The sequence below is a fragment of the Ixodes scapularis genome, unplaced genomic scaffold (genome assembly GCF_016920785.2).
Source record: "Ixodes scapularis isolate PalLabHiFi unplaced genomic scaffold, ASM1692078v2 ptg000323l_1__unscaffolded, whole genome shotgun sequence".
Taxonomy (NCBI): Eukaryota; Metazoa; Arthropoda; class Arachnida; order Ixodida; family Ixodidae; genus Ixodes; species Ixodes scapularis.
In genome coordinates, this window is record NW_024609965.1 from 1009560 (window position 1) to 1027636 (window position 18077).

General features: G+C 42.8%; 1 protein-coding gene across 1 annotated transcript; it reads right to left on the reverse strand.

Moving 5' to 3' along the window:
- Positions 1 to 310: 310 nt before the first annotated feature.
- LOC115310593 lies at positions 311 to 9560 on the reverse strand. Its single transcript, XM_029968999.2, has 4 exons — positions 9475 to 9560; positions 6145 to 6341; positions 2814 to 2979; positions 311 to 447 (listed from the first exon to the last, which is right to left on the reverse strand). Exons 1-4 carry the CDS (start codon positions 9545 to 9547, stop codon positions 311 to 313), a joined length of 573 nt encoding a protein of 190 aa, XP_029824859.1. The 5' UTR covers positions 9548 to 9560.
- Between the last annotated feature and the right edge of the window lie 8517 nt (positions 9561 to 18077).

Sequence of the window (18077 nt, forward strand, 5' to 3'; positions counted from 1 at the left end):
CATGCAGCTAGACACAGGCCGATCCCTCGTTACTAGGCATAGGCCGTACCTTTGCGATTGGGTGCCGGCCCTACAGAAGAGGCCACACATTGGCGAGCAACTTGCAATTAGGTATTAATCTTGCAATGAACTTGTGGACGCACTGCAGAACATGAGCGTGTGCCCGACATTTTGCCTGCACATTTTTTGGAAGCTGGAAGTATATCAGTTCTGGTCAACCACTTGAAACCAGATGTAAAGATGCACTAACTAATTGGCAGTTGGTTTTTCTTGTTAACACAAATAAGCTGAGAATTTTCTGGTACGACTTTTATTGAACATTTTCCCTTTCCACATGGCACCTCTTGCTCCGCCCACCATCCCGGTCGACAAACGACCAGAGCCACCTCTTCGTCATGTCTTGAATTTTCGCCTCGGTTAAGTCTGCATACTTCGCCTTGCCAGCAGCTGAGAAAAAAAAAAGGGAAAAAAAGCACTCCGTTTATACATACATTTAGTGATAGACAATATCATGCATAATCATGTGATACCAAAACAGGCTAAGTTGCTTAACTTTGTTGGATGTACTTTGAAAGTAAAAAGGTCAAAAGGTGACAATATGTGTAATATTCATGTGACCGTTCATAGTGGTACACTAGAAATCTAAACATTTGCTCAAAATGGGGTCAGCAACCCCAATTTTTTTTGCCAGAAAACAACTCAAAAATGCAGTTATTAGAGGTGCAGAGACACTTTTATTACCTTCAAGAAACTGTTGATGGATCATTAATGACCACTTTGGAGGTTTCATTCATAACCTATATCAGTGAAGATTGCAAGGGATCAAGATCTTTTCTAAAATTTGCTTTTCCATTCAGAAGATCTAGCATTTGACTGAAGTGGATATATTTTGGTCATGCAGTCAAACACGATTATATCAAACCCGGTTAATTCAAACTATCCCTTGTATAGAACAATTTGTGAACAGACTAGTAGCTGCAATAAAAATGCATATTGAAAAATGCAGTTACATCGAATGAAAATTGCAGTCTCCCTATAGATTGAACTGCCAAGAGCGCCGTTTAGCTCTGCAAGTTGGCTTCCCCCCAATTCGTGTGACTTGTTGGGGGAAAGCCAGCTTGCAGAGAAAGCTGGCTTCTTTTTTTCTTTTGGGCGGCTGCGTCGACCCCTCGGAAGGAAACAAATTTCTTTTGAGGAGGGTGCGTGTCATTATGTACACTCAACCCCTCACAACGTACAGATGCTCCTTCAAGAGTAACCTACTTTCCTAAATGGGGCGTGCTTGTTTCTTGTCAGGTATATTAAAACTTTTATATAGAATTACCCGCTGTATCAAACTCGTAGACGGATTTGTGCAAGCTCGACATAATCGGGTTCGACTGTACATAATAAAATAAAACAGCGTAAAAGATATAAAAAGAAAAGCACCAGATAGACCTGTTCTATCCTGTGTCTCTTTTATATCTTCTTCTGCGGTTTTATTTAGTTATATACAACACATACCAACCAACCCAGTGTTTAAACATTATTAGGATATATCTTGGTTTCACAAAAAAAAAAGTTAATTAAGTAAAACTTTTTTCCGTTGTGCATTGATATTTCTTTTTGTAAACTTCTCATTCGTACCCTTTTAAAAAAACACTTACTGGTTGCAGAGCTCTTAACTTTTGTAGGCAGAGAGATATATAGTGCTCGTGCGTTTCCGGAACTAGAATTGAAAGCTTTCATCAAAACTCTTAATACAGAATTTTTTTCTTTTTTGGTAAAATAAAATTATCTGCAAAACTTATTATAAAAAATCACAGAACAAGATATTCAATTAATTCTAGTTGCAGACGTGCGAGAACATTAGCTCTGCAACAAAAGTAAAGAACAAACTAGTAGATGGTTTTAAAAATGTACAAACGTTGAAAAAACGCTAACAAGACTGGACAATGAAGACGATTTGGAAACTCCATTTGACGATTGAAACAAGCCTCAAGCATGACCCATGCAATGTTGACAAAGTTTTATCCTGAACCGACACCTGCATGTCGCACAAATGAATAGACCGATCTTAATAAACTCCTGCGACACAGCCATAACTTTAGTTCACAAGAGGTAGACGGTAGTGCACGAGAGGGATTGTGCTGTCTGGTACTCTACATGCGCAGAGCTCTAGCAACGTTGTCGCACAAGCAGAAAGACTAAAGTTCCCTCAATGCATTGTGGCAGCGATGCATTGAGTTTTGAGAAAAATCATACCGGGAGCGAAGCCAGCACTGGCCCAGGTGTGCGGAACTAACAAGTTTTGTGCGAGCTCCTAGCTCCTTGCTTTGTTTGATGTAGGAATGTGACATGTGAGCACAACTACTCTCACATGACATCACTCGGATGTTAAGTTTCGGTATAGTCAATTTATTCGCAGGCACGAAAATCAGTTACAAAATTTTATACCAAACTTAACAGCATGCCACGATGTCAAGGCGTCCGAAACACACTTTCTAGAAAAGTTTAAAATCGTTGTCCCTTTATGATTTATGGGCATAAATAATCCCACCCCCCCCCCCCCCAAGCTAAGAGTCATGGAATATTTATGAAATTAACTGAACATCATCACTCTATTTGACCATTTTCAAGAAGATTGGAGATATTGCAATATATTCACTGAATTACCAGGTGCTTCCACCCATAGAGATGCATAGGATGGGACCTGCATGTTATTTTGAATTATTCACAAGTTTAAATTAAGAGAGGTTGAATTAACGAGATTCGACTGTAGATGTTTTCTGAAGCTTTCATTTAAACAAGAAATAACCAATAGCGGAACCTACCGAGCAACAGGGTCATTATATTTTTCAGTTCATCGAAGGGCTCCTTGCGCCCTTTTGACCCTTTCCAACTGCAACGTCCAGCCACATCGTTGTGCACAAGGCAGGTCAGCAAGGCCCGTGTGTCGGCATTTTTGTCGGTGCCTCTCTTCTGGCTGAAGTAGTCCACCTGGGAATGTCCAAAAAAAGAAAAGTGAAGCATTAACAGTAGGCTCCCCCCCCCCCCCCCCCCCACATATACTAGGTAGAAAATTGTGGATATGTTATGGCACCATATATTTAACCTTATGTGAGCAATAGAAAATATTCTAGAGCCCTTCCACTTCACGTGAAGATGGAGGACCAGCCAAGCTGTTGTCTTTACGACGTCTAGGACGATGCCTAGAGGACGACGTCTAAAGAACAGGGTCTCGGATGACTTCTAGAAACTCGAAATTGATGCTTAAGACGACCTCAAGGACGACTTCTAGGGTGACCTCAAGGACGATGCCTAGAGATGATAACAAGGGATCAGGACCTCACTATCTAAAAATGGCAAGGGAGGCCGACTCACGCTGGTTGCCCCCTCTTTTTATTTTTATTCATGCATACTTGACCCCTCTTCGTTTTTATTTATTCATACTTGCCACGACCAATGGGGAGTTTTCTGTCGGAATGTGAGGACACATTTTTTCCCAGACCCTAGAGCCTATAACAGCTCCGCTGTAAAAACTGGTGCCCATATAAAGTCGCCAGTGGCCTGTGCACACAATAGGGGGTATTCACTGCCGGCGATAGCAGAGTGCTCAGTTGTTAGAGGGTAAGCTTCCACAGCACTTTTGCGACATGCATTCGACACTATTAAGATTGCTTGTCTTCGCACTCTATAGATGTGGACTCATTCTGAGCATGCATTGGCAAGAGTGCATGAATATGGCGTTAAGTAAGTATACCCTATAGTGGACGCATGAACACAACAACATTGGCACAATGCATGGAATACTTATATCAAAACAAGTGAGACAGTTTGTGCCGCACAAACCACTTGGAAGCTTTTCTAAACGTGGGACAGCACTTGCCCCACTGCACAGTTGAACTGTTTTGTAAACGAATTTCTCGTGGACTCTTGCAAAACAGATCGAGACATGCAACGCAGTGTGGGACATTGCACACTTGGCAGATGAACTTGACTCTGGCTTTTTTAGAGCTGGGGGAATGCCAACGGCACTTTTCTTGTCTCAGTGAAGCGGGATATTGGTTTGCGCCCTGTAACTGGAGCTGTGCTTGCACTCAATATACTAACATCCTCGGGAAGACCAATGTTTAAATACAGTGTTCCTCATGATCTATACTCTTTTTTCTCAACCTACATACAAGCGTGAAATCAGTTTATAAAAACATTAACCACAACATGCAAGCACTGCCAAGCCTGGATATGTAGCCAGTCAGTATACTTCAATTATGGCAATCTATAACTAAAGTTCCGTGTTGTTGGAATTCTTTTTTTTTTAAATTTGGAGGCATTCTTTTTATGAGTTACTTTTTTCCTACAGATTCTGTGCTTTTTGTGTACATTGGTTTTGACTTATATAAATTTACAGAGAAACATTGAATTTGAGAGAAGAATTAAACCCCGAAAAAAAAGATGCCCCTAAATTCAAGTAAAAATTAAACTCCGAAAACACGGAACCCTATTTATAACTAGGGGTGCCACAACGTTTTGTCGGACCTGCGAACTTTCACTAGAGTTCGAAGAAGTTTGACTTCTGGACAGTGTTGCCCCACTTCTACACGAATATTTCGAATTTTGGGAAACAAATATTTTAGAAAGTATCTTGTTTTATATTTTATAAAATGGTTACCAATGTTTACACCATATAAAAGCGAAAATATGTTATGTTAATGCTTTCGTTAGTTATGTGAACCCGTGATGCGAATACACGCAACAAATACTGCACTTCTCCACCAGGTGGAGTCCACTGTGTTTTTTTTTTAATTTCTGCGCATGCGCACAAAAGTTGAACTTCAAACTTTTGTCAGACATTAAGTGGAAGTTTGAAAAATTCGAACTTGGTTGAACTCGAACCTGGGCAGGTTCACGACATCCCCTTCTATAACTAGGGTTCAGTGTTTTCGGTGTTTTTTTGTTGTTTTGTTTTGTTTTTTTCGAATTTGGGTGTGTTTTTTTACAGGCTAATTTTTTTTCTACAGGTTCAGTGTTTTTTGTGTAAATTGGTTACACAATTCGCACAAAAAACACCGAAACTGTAGCTAAGAATTAAACGCAGCAAAAATATACCCCCAATTTCGAGGGGAAAAAAACAGAAAACACAGAACCCTATCTATAACACTGGCTAATATGACTGATTTTGGAAAAAAAATCTCCATAATATTTTTGTATTTACTAAGTGAAAGAATCATGACCTCTAATTCTAATAGGCAAGATTTTTCCAGGGTGAAACATCAAAAAAGGGGATAGCTTGAGATGGCAAACACAAAAAGAGACATGAACTAGAATAAACATTTCTTTAACCTGGCGCACATTTCATACCTTGACAGGGAACCGAGATTGTAATACATGACCGCTTTTCTCCCCGTTTAAAATGAACTATGAAAACAAAACCAAAATTGCTTGAAATAAATGCAAGCAAGAGAGATACAAAAAAGATGGTGACAGCCGCATTGTCATCGACACATTCAGAGATGATTCTGTTGAGCATTCTGGAGACTACACATATCCCGTTCCGTGGTATTCGCTGCTCCATTTTTTAGAATCCCTTCCCCAGTGTTCTCATGCTGAAAGTACTTCACTTTTAACGCTCCGTAGACAGAAGTTAGACGCCACCCCGTAGACAGGAGTTAAACACCACCATCGTAGTAAAGGGTGATCAATTCAGGTAAACAGCAGCGGCTCATAACATGTGACCAACAGAGAAACCACGATCGTAAAAGTGAGCCGTGATGCACTGTCCCATGATACGCTTCAAAATAATGGCAAGAGTAAATGCAGAGTGAACTGCTCTGAACCTGACAAAATAAAGTTAATCGGAGATAAAGTTTGATTGCCGGTGACCGTTGAAAGGTAAGGAACCAAACAACAAGTTTGAGTGATGGAACTTGTGAAGTTAACCTAAAAAAAACATGTAAAAAAAGCAAGAAACATCATAATAATTTCATGCAGAAATGTAGAATTGCGAGAGTGCCTACTGTGCTGAATACCTTCAAATTTTTAAACATAATAAACTGGGCCAAAAATTTACTCAAAGCCCTGCTTTATGACTAACCAGTGTATCGTTCTCTCTTGAAAACACGCACAGAAAATCCCGTATGTGTAAAAATTATTGAACAACAATACCATGTGCTGAAGCTTGTCTCTTGCTTCAAGGTACACGTTCAAGGCCCTCAGGTCATCCAGGCTGTTGACGGGCAGGGAAGGGCAGTCGTCGGGCAAATAAACCACTTTCACGAGGCTCTTGTTGCCCAGCTGTTGCCTTAAACTGTTCACCTGCGTCAGCAGGTCCGCTTGATTGTGCAAGATGCAATCCCGGAAAGCTGCAGAAAACACAGTTTGGCAAGTCTATTAATACTTTGATTCAGTAGGCATCCAAGGGAATATGAGTAAATTTTCTACCAAGAACACAGCAATGTAGAATCTGCCAAAAGACCGTATGATGTCCTCAACAAAACTGTCCCTTACAAGATACTAAAAGTGTACTAAAGCAGACTTTCCTTAAAATACCTCTGACACGCCAAAAAAATATTTTTTTTTCATGCTGGGCGTTGAAATGGCACGTCAGGACATTACAAAAAAATTGTTTCACTTTAGAGGTGCGTAGATTTTTTTATAAAAAATAGAAATACGAGGCCCAATTCAAAGTTCCCGCCAGTGCACCGTGGCGTAACAGTGTACCGCAAGGTGTCGGGGCGGTCAGAAGGGAGGCATCGCCGGAAGTCACGCGAGTTGTATCCCTCCTCGTGCTTACCGCGAGCGCGTGTAATATTTTTTTGAATTTTTTTTTGTTATTCTCCCCACCTCCACGAGCGATCCAAGCAGACAAGGTTTCTTTTATTTGCTTTTCATCGCTTAATGTTGCTGTAAATGTAGAAGAAGAGGAGTCAGTGAATTGACGTGATCAACTACAATGCCTAGAAGGTGCAGTGTGAGGGACTGTCCCGGTATTTCAGCAACTGAAGAAGATATCACACTGCATGAATTTCCGAGAGACGGCAGCCATCTTCAGCCTGGAGAGTATACAATGATTAGACGACCTCGGTGCCCGAACCTTCAGCAATGCAATGGGGCGTGTCAAACACTAGCAATCCTAATTTCCGCGAGCCTTCTAAACATTTTTTTCAACACTCGATAGCTTGTTTTGTGCCCATAGAGCTCTGTATCAATGGACTGGCAGCACGCACTTGTACACTGGCTTGTACTCGCAACGCTTTCATCATTGACCTCCATCACGTCGATCCACTGACCCTTCGTCCTCACTTTTTTACAGCATGCAAACTAACCGATAGTGTAGTGATAAAGAGCTAGTGGAACTGAAACTTCGTTTTCTACAATCGCTCGTACAAAGAGCAGAAAAAAAAAGTCTTAGGCACGGTCGTGGAGAGTACGAGGGTTGAAACTCACGCGACTTCCTGCGAACCCGCTTTTAGTGACGTAGGTCGATGCCTCCCTTCTGACCGCCCCGACACCTTGCGGTACACTATTACGTCAAAGTGCACTGGCGGGAACTTTGAATTGGGACTCATATTTTTATTTTTTTCTAAAAAGAAAAAGCCTACGCAACTCTACAGTGAAACAATTTTTTTGTAATGTCCTGACATGCCGTTTCAACGCCTAGCATGATTTTTTTTTGGCATGTCAGAGGCTTTTTAAACATCAATGTTATTATAGTAGGCGATTAAGAGTTAGAATAGGGTCCCGTATTTTCGGTCTTAGCAATCAATCCTGAAAATTAACCACCAAGGCAGTTATTTTGGCGTGGGGGAGAACAAAAAAAAAAACAAATTACAAATTAAGTTACAGAATTCAACAATTTTTAACTTAAGCAGTTGTTTTATTTCCATCATGGTTTGTGGGAAGCCCTGAAAGTCACAAGTTATTTGCCGTTTTCTGGTTTATGACGAGTGTACTAATCATGCAGTTTTCGGTGCCGTTGGCATTCTTTATGACTAGGCCATCTCACTGAACACCGTTTTTCTCTTTATCCAACAGAAGGCCTTAGGTAAACGGTCACAATCATCGTTATTTTTATAAATTGACTTAAGAAACTGTATGGTGGCCAATCCCCCCATTGTGCCACTTCTTGGCAAAGAGAAACTATGCTGTGCTGTCCCACCTTGTTCACTCTAGCCAAATAGATGCAAATTTCGGTTACACACCAAACGCAAAATGTGTTTTGCATTCAGTATCATCTAGGAAGACGAGACACCAAATATTATGATTTAATTACATCTAAATATATATTTAAAAGGACCAGCAAACTTTGAAAGGCGCCAACTTGCTAACATTCGCCACTTTTAGCGGGCGACATGAGGTGCAATCAATACCGCAGCAAATACTAAGCCGTTTGAGCAGCCTCCATTGAGCCACGACCTCACAAGCACTACCGCGTTTTGTATATATTACTTCTTGGAGAGAGGTCTACAAATGGTGTCGTGAACTTCGCTCAAACGTGTCCACATGCAATAGAAAAGTGCACAAGCACAGCTTCGATCGGCACTAAAAATGTGCAACTTCACATGATCCTCCTGAGGATCAGACGACCAATCGTACCGCATGGTTTGCCATGTCTTCGACATCACGAAACCCATGCTGCCTTTCGCAGCCATAGTTCCTCTTCCGGTATCTGCTATATTGAAAGCAATATTGCTGAAACAATTTGCCACATCTAGCAAAACAAAGAACGTGGGGCTGTTTATTAGTACGTTTTGAAGTTGAATCACTCATAACCCCAAATTTTTGGATTTGAGCAAAGTGGCCCTTTAAGGCAAAGGCATTAAACATGCTTCCCCCGGAGAGCATGTGGCTCTCAGGCATCCCTGCTTTGAGGACCCGTTTGCATGCCTGCCCCCAGCTATGAAGTTGAAGGCAGCAATGGCTCCGCCAGCTTTGCCTTGACCCTCAGCTAGTGTATACTACACCCTATGTTTGAACTCTTCTAACATAGGTCATGTCTCAGCTTCAAAATGAGCGAAACTACTATTGTATACGATAAGACGAATTCATGAAAGCTTATAACAAACTAAGCTACCTGGTCCTTCGTCAAGCTCAAAGACTTCATACTTCACAAACAAAGGAATTTGAATTTCTTTACTTTTTCGAGCATCAACCTCGAGAAAGTCTCAAACCGTCGAACTCAAATGTCGAAAGCATTAATATCAAATTCCAATCTTGGAAGAGTTAAATTTTAAAACTTTGCAAAGCAAACCTCAGGAAAGTTAGGAAATTTCTATACCTTTCGACTTGATACTAGTGAGTTATGCAACATCTCTAGTTCATGTTTTACATTTATGTGTTGCAGCCTCAAGCACAGTTGGTGACTGGGTTCTAGAAATTGTTCAGGAGCATAAAGCAATGTCAGTCAATAAGCTAGACAACTACATTCCAAAGGGTGCAAGATAATGGTTGCATTTGGTCACAACGAGGTTGAAGATGATCTAAATAATTTCTCACCAACATGGCTCTTTTCCTGGGATGTCAACATCTCCTGTACAGACCTCAACATCTCCCGCTGCACCCTCATCATGTCTATGAGTTGGGCCGGGTCATGGAGTGGGCGGGCTAGAAATAAACTAAAATTAGACAAGACCATTTTAATATAATTTTATCACTTACCCAATCCTTGGGGAGGCATGAGGCCATTCTGAAATGAAAGCTCTGTCCCTAACTGTTCTGGGTTGTTCCAATCTGCTGCAAGTGATCACCAGGAGTTGTGCGTCAGTGTAGCACATTCCAGAACACAAAGAAATGCTATTTTGATTTCTCAACTTAGTTGCCAAGATGTAAAAAAACTAGTTATCAAGCAGTTGCATTTCTAGCCCACAGATTTGCCACCATTTTTACACATACAAACTTATTTGGCACAGGGGAAGGATGTTGTTCACGTGCCTTTGGTAGCATTAAAATGATTAAAAAAGTTCTCTCATCATGTGGGTAAAATTTGGTAGCTCTTCATTATAAGCCAAGGACGAGTGCAAAATATCCCAGAATCATTGTGTGCTAGAAAGCATTTGAAAATAATGTCATTTTACTCTACTAAAAAGCATGTACACAAGAACATGATGGCATGGCATCACACACCGGTGCCCCATGCACGTGCAGATGGCACCAGCATGAGCAGCATGCACATGAAAGTGGCTTTGGCAGGTTTGCAATTCCATGTGCTTGCTGGCGCAAGCAAAGAAACGGTGGTGGCCAGTTCTGCTTGCGACTGTCTATAGGTCAGAGTACAGCAGAACACCGGTAATACATTTTTCATGTGGCTGCGGTAAAAGAAATGTATGATCGGGGAAAACATACCCGGGAATGTATAAATCTGGTCCTACTCTACCACACACCAATTAGTCTTAGCTCCTCACTTGTGGGAATAATACCCGTGCCAGACAGGCAACTCGAATGCAATTTACAACGAATGACATTTGTGTGATCGGCGAATCAGCTCGCAATCTGTCGTGCGTGGAATGCGCCACGCCCGGACTGTCGTGCGCTGATTGGCCGTCCGCTCAAATGTCATTCGTTGTAAATAGCATTTGAGTTGCCCGTGTGGCACGGGTATTAGATGCAGAAAACTGGTTATTAAGCAGTTGCCAGGTCTAAAGCCCATCAGAAAATCTAGTTTTGCAGGCACCTCCTCTCTCATTTCCCCCACCTAAAGCGTTTGACATTTTGACCTGCTTCAAATTTGTCGACAAATAGACCAGCACAAAGCACATAGGCCACGAGTGCTGCATCAGCACTGGGATGGGGCTCATGTTCTCACTGATCACACCAACTACTAGAGATGAAGCAAACATTTTCCGAATCTAAGGCTTGAAGAATTAAAATATATTCAACCTTTCCAACTTATGACACTGAAACATATAACAATTTCCCACCTATCATATTGAAAAATCCGACAACTTTAGTAGTTTTTCCAGGATTCGTCAAACTAAGAAACAAAACAGGATTCAATCAGTACCTAACTGTTTGGAACACATAGCAACTGCTGCAAATAACATGGGACCACGCTCGAATTGTGCAGACAACAATCGCTGCCGCAGAAGACTGATTCGAAGCTCCATGAGGCAAGCTATGTGGCCGATCGCCGACCTGCCCAGCAAGCGCAGCGAGCTCTCTGGTGGTGACAACGGCTGAGCCCAACATCTCTTTGTTCTTTGTTAACTTTGTTTGAACTCTGCTAAACAGAGCTCACACATCAGAAAATTAACAAAAATTACTTGAAACGATGAAACTACGACCCTTGTGCGATTTGAAGACTTCTAACTTCACAAACTTATACTTGGAACAAAATTCTAAATCTTTGACTGATTCGAACCAAAAAAGTTCAAATTCGCGAATGTTTTTAAAACAAACTGCGAAAAAAAAAAGAAACTGTTGAGCTAATTTTATAAACCTCGAAAGCTTCAAACTTAGTAAATTCAAACATTGGCAAAGTTTGAAAGTTGCAAACTTCACAACACTTTTGAACTCAAACATTAAGAGGTTAGTGACAGCTCTACCATGAACCCTGTCGAACGCAGATGCAGTACTCATGTTCAATTTGTGCACTCAACTGGCCTACCTGTGCAACAACAAAATTGAAGCATGCAGGCCTCGATATTTAACAAGGTGTTGTCTAGACCCCCCTGGTAGCAATCAGTTCATCGAAAACTGTTTCACCAACAAAATGTTTCGTCGACGAAGGCGTGTTTCTTACAGAAACATCTTACATTTCATAGAAACCTTCCTTATCATGACAGCCTTGAAATTGATTTTTGGCAACATGAATGTCGCTAGACTCATCCAGTGGAGTTGCAGAGTGTCGGCCACCAGTGCCCCATTTCTGCCTTCTTGATTGATGGCATAACTTTCTAAAGAGGCTCGCTCCAAGATCGAGCCCAAAAAACATCACTTTTCCCCTTGCAAAGCGAGGGGGGCGACTGCAAAGTGCGGCCTGCTTGGAATCGTAGCTTGCTGTCACGGTGTCATTGAAGCGTTGCAAGAGTGAAGGTTGTGTAATGAATGTTGACAAAATATAGACTGATAAAAAGTTGATCAAATATGCATAAATTAAATGATATGACCCTGTAACCCTGCTGAAATTGTTGCCGAGTCTCTGCTGAATGCCATGGGCGACATTCCGCAGCGACTGCCATGTGTGGACGCCGTGAAATTACACAATTATTTTTGGTGGTGCATACAGGTGCAGAAATTATTGAAAAGTAAGCGACGACATCACACTTCAGCCAATCCTCGTCCTGTGGTTTTGTGCTGTTTAACAAACCAAGACATTGTAAATGTACTCACCCCTCTCGGAGAAGTTCCCAGCATCCATGTTGTGGTAAATACGGCTCTCTTCAGCCCTAAAGGGAGCTGAAAAAAAAAGAGTGCCTCAAGTAAGCAGGAGTGCACAGGAGATAAAACCAAGAGCAAAAGTGAATGTGTTCTGAAAGTATGACCAGCTACATTAGTTTGAGATATTTCATAGTGAGCCCGAACTAACCTGATCCAGGATAAACTGGCAGGACTGGACCTGAAATAAAAGACATTGAAACAAAAAAAAATAGTGAGATGCTTAGACTGAATCATGAACAGCTAAACTGTTTTGCAGATACACAAAACAATGCTAAAAAATCTAGACGTATTTAAGTAGGGCTTTCAATGCGTGCCTTTGCAATGGCTCCCTGCAACCCAGACTCCTGAACTTATACCCCCATTTTTGACAGTTGTCCGGCAATCTATTAAAAGGAATAGAGGACTCACACTCAATTCACGAAACTGCTTTTGTAATATCACACCCAAGAACGCAAAACTCTGATGACAAAGATATGTCACCATGCTTAAAGTCCGACCTACAGAATCGTCTTCTACCTGGGAAAAAACCGGTTCCGAGTTTCCTTCTCTCCATTCCCACTCGCCCACTTTTCCCCTCCTCTCCACACAGGTGCGGATGTCTGAACTACACCCGGTAGAGGAGGAGAGTCTCCCTCTTTCTCAAATGGAACGAAGGAATTGAGAAAGAGTTTCCTTCTTTTCTGCTTGTTGGTTGGCCTTTAACCAAAAGCTAGAGCATATCTAAGTACCATGTTCCCAAATTTTCTTGCATCAGAAGTATGTTCAACAACTGAGGCATTTTTTTATTTCTTGCTTAAGAGTGCCATTTCCCGGGCTATTTAGAATGGTGAAGAAAAAGCTGAAGTGTATACCTGCAGCACTCTTTGGGCCCGAACATGCAGCCGTGTGACACTGCAGACTCGTTGCAAGTAGCGGAAGTGGTGTTTTTCAGTTGGGCGATAAGGTTGTGTGGAAGGAAGCACTATAAAACAAAACTATCGTACAAGTCAGATAAATTGTTTGTCTGAAAAAAAGTTTTTTAAATTTGTTTTTTAATCAATTGCACCGTGTAAGTGAAAATATATTATGCATATAATTTTTAAAAGTATGAAAGATGAGTCCAACAAAGTCAGAAATCAAAGACCATCAAATGGCATTGTAGACTACTGGCATCTTTAGGGGACCCCGAGGTCAACACCTGTTCCGTTTTTTGGCTGAGGGAGCTTCCCTGAGTGCATGCTAGCCTGTGCTGGGGACATTCATATATGGAAGCTTGGTTGGCGAGCTAGTGTACTTAGACTGGCTTGCAAGGTTTAAGGGACAAGCAATCCTAACTGATGAGGTACAATCTCTAGCAATACGAAAGACCCAATCAGAGCGTACAGCCGATGCAGTGGTTGAGAGGGGCACCACGCACGATTTGGAGAGTTCCATGTTGCTCCGAGGGTAGGCTCGCTCAAGGCTCAACCGCTGTTGGTTACTTCGGGTACTGCACAAATTTTTCCACCCAGAATTAAATGGTGTTGCTAACTGAAAGCTCTTGGCTGTCTGTATACATCTTTCATGCTTTTATTCTTTCAGTCTTAAGTACTTAATTTTACAATCAGCTTGCACTAGCCAGACGAGCCTATACTCAGTATTAAATCAAGATCAAGGAGCTAGAAAAATGAAGGGGCGAAAGGAAAAAGAACAGACGGAATGTTGAAGGTGAGAGGAGGGAAACCTCTTTTACCTTCAGTCTGCTTACTACTTTCCAGCCTTCGTTCTCCTTGCCCTTTGTTCCTGATCTGTCACCGACTATAACTATTTAGCAATTTTACAATTGCTTAACAAGCTGAAATTATTCATGCAAGTTTTTATTCACATTGAATACAAATTTATAATGCAGAGTCTTATACCGTGGCAAGCCCCTCCTCTCGATGCACCATCCGAGTCACTGTCCACAGGGCTAGCAGGCACCCTTGCCCTTTCCCGTCTTGGGGCTACCGGAACCGGTCCATCCAAGTCCAAATGGGATGTATAGGCAGCTGGATCCACATTGTCAAGGGCATGCTGCAGATTGGCTGCAAGAGAAAAAATAATCTCAAATATACGCCGAAATAAAAAAAAAATGCCAACTTACTGTAGGAGTGAAGAATCCTCACAGGGTGATTTGACCAAACCTTTGTAATTTTTTCTTTATTTAAAATTGCATTCCGGACCTGTTGCTTGTTTTTGGAAGGTTTGAAGTAGGAGGAGATCACTTTTCCCTTCTCCTTCACCAGCCACCAGTCAGCGACAACGTATGTGCTTCCTTCATCTAAGAAGTGCACCACGTGGTAGCTATAAAAAAGAAGTGTGGAATCAATATGCATTTTAATGGAAGACTAGAACCTACTTTAGTCAGTTTTTGCAAATTTGAGGGCCCGGCAGTGACCACTGCAAGCACTGCCAGATGTTTTTAATTTTCAGGTAAAGAAATTTGTTAAACAAGTTTTAAAAAAAAAATATGCTCACATCTCGCGGAACAGTCGCCCTCAACTTTCAGCAAGATGCAAGAAGTCTGTACTTGACCCGAAATGCATAAAATGTTTTCGCATCACGTTTTGAAAAAAGAGCTCGTTGTCACTCACGAGACGCAGCGAGAGACTGAATAGTGAACACGCTAGGACCCGCACACGCTGCGGCTGGCACCCTGGGCAGGCAATACAAGCGGGCACGTGCAACTTGTAGAAACTGGACATTTCATTCAATGCCCGTTTCATTGAATCGCTTGATGCCATTTAATCAATTTTTTTTGTACTGAATTGAGGAAAATTAGGGCATTTTACATGTTTAGAGGCTTCCGCTATAGGTCTAAGGCTACGACCAAACTACAAGAAATAAGAACTCTGGTGGTTAGATTTTTCACATGGACCGTGAAGCAAAGCGATGCGCCTTGTTCAGGGCGTAGGTTTCCCCGCCGGCATATTTTTTACGGCGCGGGCGATAAACCCCTAGCAAGATGCTGACGCCGGATAGGCTGCTCGGCAACGAGAGGGAACTTAAATTTCGGGTTCGGACAGCACGTGAATCACCCGGGAGCACTCCGGCGATTTCTTCATGGTCCCCGATTTTCTTGAAATTTTGCTGCCCCAAAGTACCCCAAATATTACGTCAAAATATTTTTTTTCGCAAATTTATTGAATTTCTAATTTTGGTCCTCACCATGTTTTTCTAACTAAAAGTCTCTACTAGCAAAAACGAAAAAGTGACGTCAGAGGGAGGCGCGGGTTCTCTTTGGACTGTAGAATTTGTTCCCATCTGACTCCAAGCAGTTTCGCGGTGCCAAATGAAGGCTTTGGAAGCTTGCTCCAGCAAGGAACAAATGATTGACATACTCAATTTTTTAGACTGCTTGGTTGATTGGCACTGCCACTGACGACTCAAAATCTTGTTGTAATCGCTCCCTATGTGTAGTGCGGCAGCGTCTACCTCACGAGCCAGCCAAACCGGCATGAGCGCCATTGCTAGGGCTGTTTCGCCTGCGCGTACACAATTGTCCCCCCTCCCTCCCTTTCTCTCCTTCCTCCCCCCCCCAATTTCTAACTGCAATGCCTACACATTCATACGCTCTAACAATATGCGCCCTGCCACTGATCTCAATAAGAGTTGCTGGATCGCGCTTCCCGCTCCCGCAAGTGAAGCCACCGGACGCAACCTTGCCAGGATACGATTTGCAGTTTTGCCAGCAGTTTGCTGCGGTTTTCCAGCATGCTGTAAGCACGTTTTCTACTCGTTCGTTGTCATTCGCCTAAAAAGTTTTTTTGAAGACTGTGTACCGTTAAGACTTGCCGTTGTGAACACGTGGAACATTTTACGAAAGCGCAGTGGCGCAGGAAAAATGCACAACTCTTCGAAAGCAAGTTTCGCCGGTCTGACGGCGTGTTCGAAGCTTCCTTGGCACGCCGAAGTGCCGTGTCTCTGTGCCTTCGCACGCTTGGATACCGACCAAGAGTCTATGCTGTCTGTACGTGTTTTTCGGGTGCAATGTGCATGAAGCCGTACGTATCCAAAGGTACAACTTGTCGAAAGAAAGTGTCGCCGGTCTCGCGGTATGATCAAAGCTTCCTTGGCACGCCGAGTGCTGCATATTTGTGCCGTCGCACGCTTGGGTACCGATCAAGAATCGACGAAACACTAAAGTTCTGAATATGTATCGCGCGTAGATGCCCTTACATCATTTTGCAAATAATGGCCACGGAGTTCAGGATCGTCAGCTGTTCCGGTGAGTTGCTATCAATAAAGGGGGGGGGGGGGGGAGATCTGTATGTGTTCTTATGTACTATTAACCATGGCTATGTTCTAAATCTACTCTAATGAATCGCATGGGAGCACGAATAGAGCAAAGCTGTGGAGCAAGGAGGGTTTTCGAAGGCAAAAGTACAAGACGGCTAGAATAAAAATCTTTGAAGTGCGGCCCATATGGTCGTGTGCAATCTGTTGACCAATCACAATTAGGCGAGCCGCGCTCAAACGTCAAGTGCAATTAAGTAGGTTGATAACGAGCCAGCACTGATCAGTGATGGGGAGCTGCTTTGCATAGTATACTGTAAATCGTCTAAGGGGGAAAAAAAGACGTACTTACCTTCCCCCCCTCGTCCGTCGCTTCTGGACGCTGCAATATGCTCGTTTCTGGACCGCGAGTACCGCAAGTATACGGTCGTCAGAGCAAAGTGAGACTCTGATTCAGAGGCACATACAGCCTCATGCACATTGCACTCGCTAAACACATTCACACGGCGTCGATTCTCGGTCGGTATCCAAGCGTGCGAAGGCACAGAGACACGGCACTTCGGCGTGCCAAGGAAGCTTTGAGCACGCCACCAGACCGGCGAAACTTGCTTTCGACGAGTTGTGCCTTTACCCTGCAGTACTGCGCTTTCGTAAACTTTTCAACGTGTTCACAATGGCAAGTGTCAATGGTGCACTGAATCTTAAAAAGTTTCTTCGGCGAATGACGGCGAACGACGACGAACGAGTAGAAAACGTGTCTACAACACGCTGGAAAACCGCAGCAAAGGCTAGCAAAACAGCAAATCGTATCCCATCACTCGCGCTGCACGCCGCCGTCGGCGGTTCATCCCCAACGTAAATTCGCTAAAAGTTATTCACTAAAACGTAATTCGCTCATATGATATGGACCGTTCGGTATGATTTTTCAGTGAATGACCATGAACTACAACATTCAGTCAGATCTTCCATGAAGCGGCGTTTTATGAAATGTCCGGATCCAGTAGCGCATGCATTACTAACCCTATGCCCACTGCGTTTCAATCACTTTGCAACAAGGTCTAGCAAAAACGGAATAATAGAAAATGGACTTACTCCTTGTTCAGCGTGTTCATGACGTTCAACTAGGCCTGATGAATCCACGAGTCCGCCACCAGTGCGACTGGTACAAAACAACAAGGCGACAATGTAGGCCTAGGAGTGGTGGTACCGGTAAAGACGGGTTGCCGGCGTTGGTGCAACTGGCACGATCGGGTGGATAGGTGGGTAGTAAACAGGTAGTAACACAATACGTTTACTATTTGCAATGGGAGGTATTTCGCGTCATTTAGCGGACAACTACAATCGAAGCGTCATATAAGGTGGGAAAAGTGTTGCCGGCTGGACAACACACAGCCCGCCCACCTGCAGAACTTTTTAATCGGGTTCCGTGCATCATTTTATCTCGGCGTTGTTACTTGACAGGGTATGTAGGTGCTGTAGCGGCTGTGGTA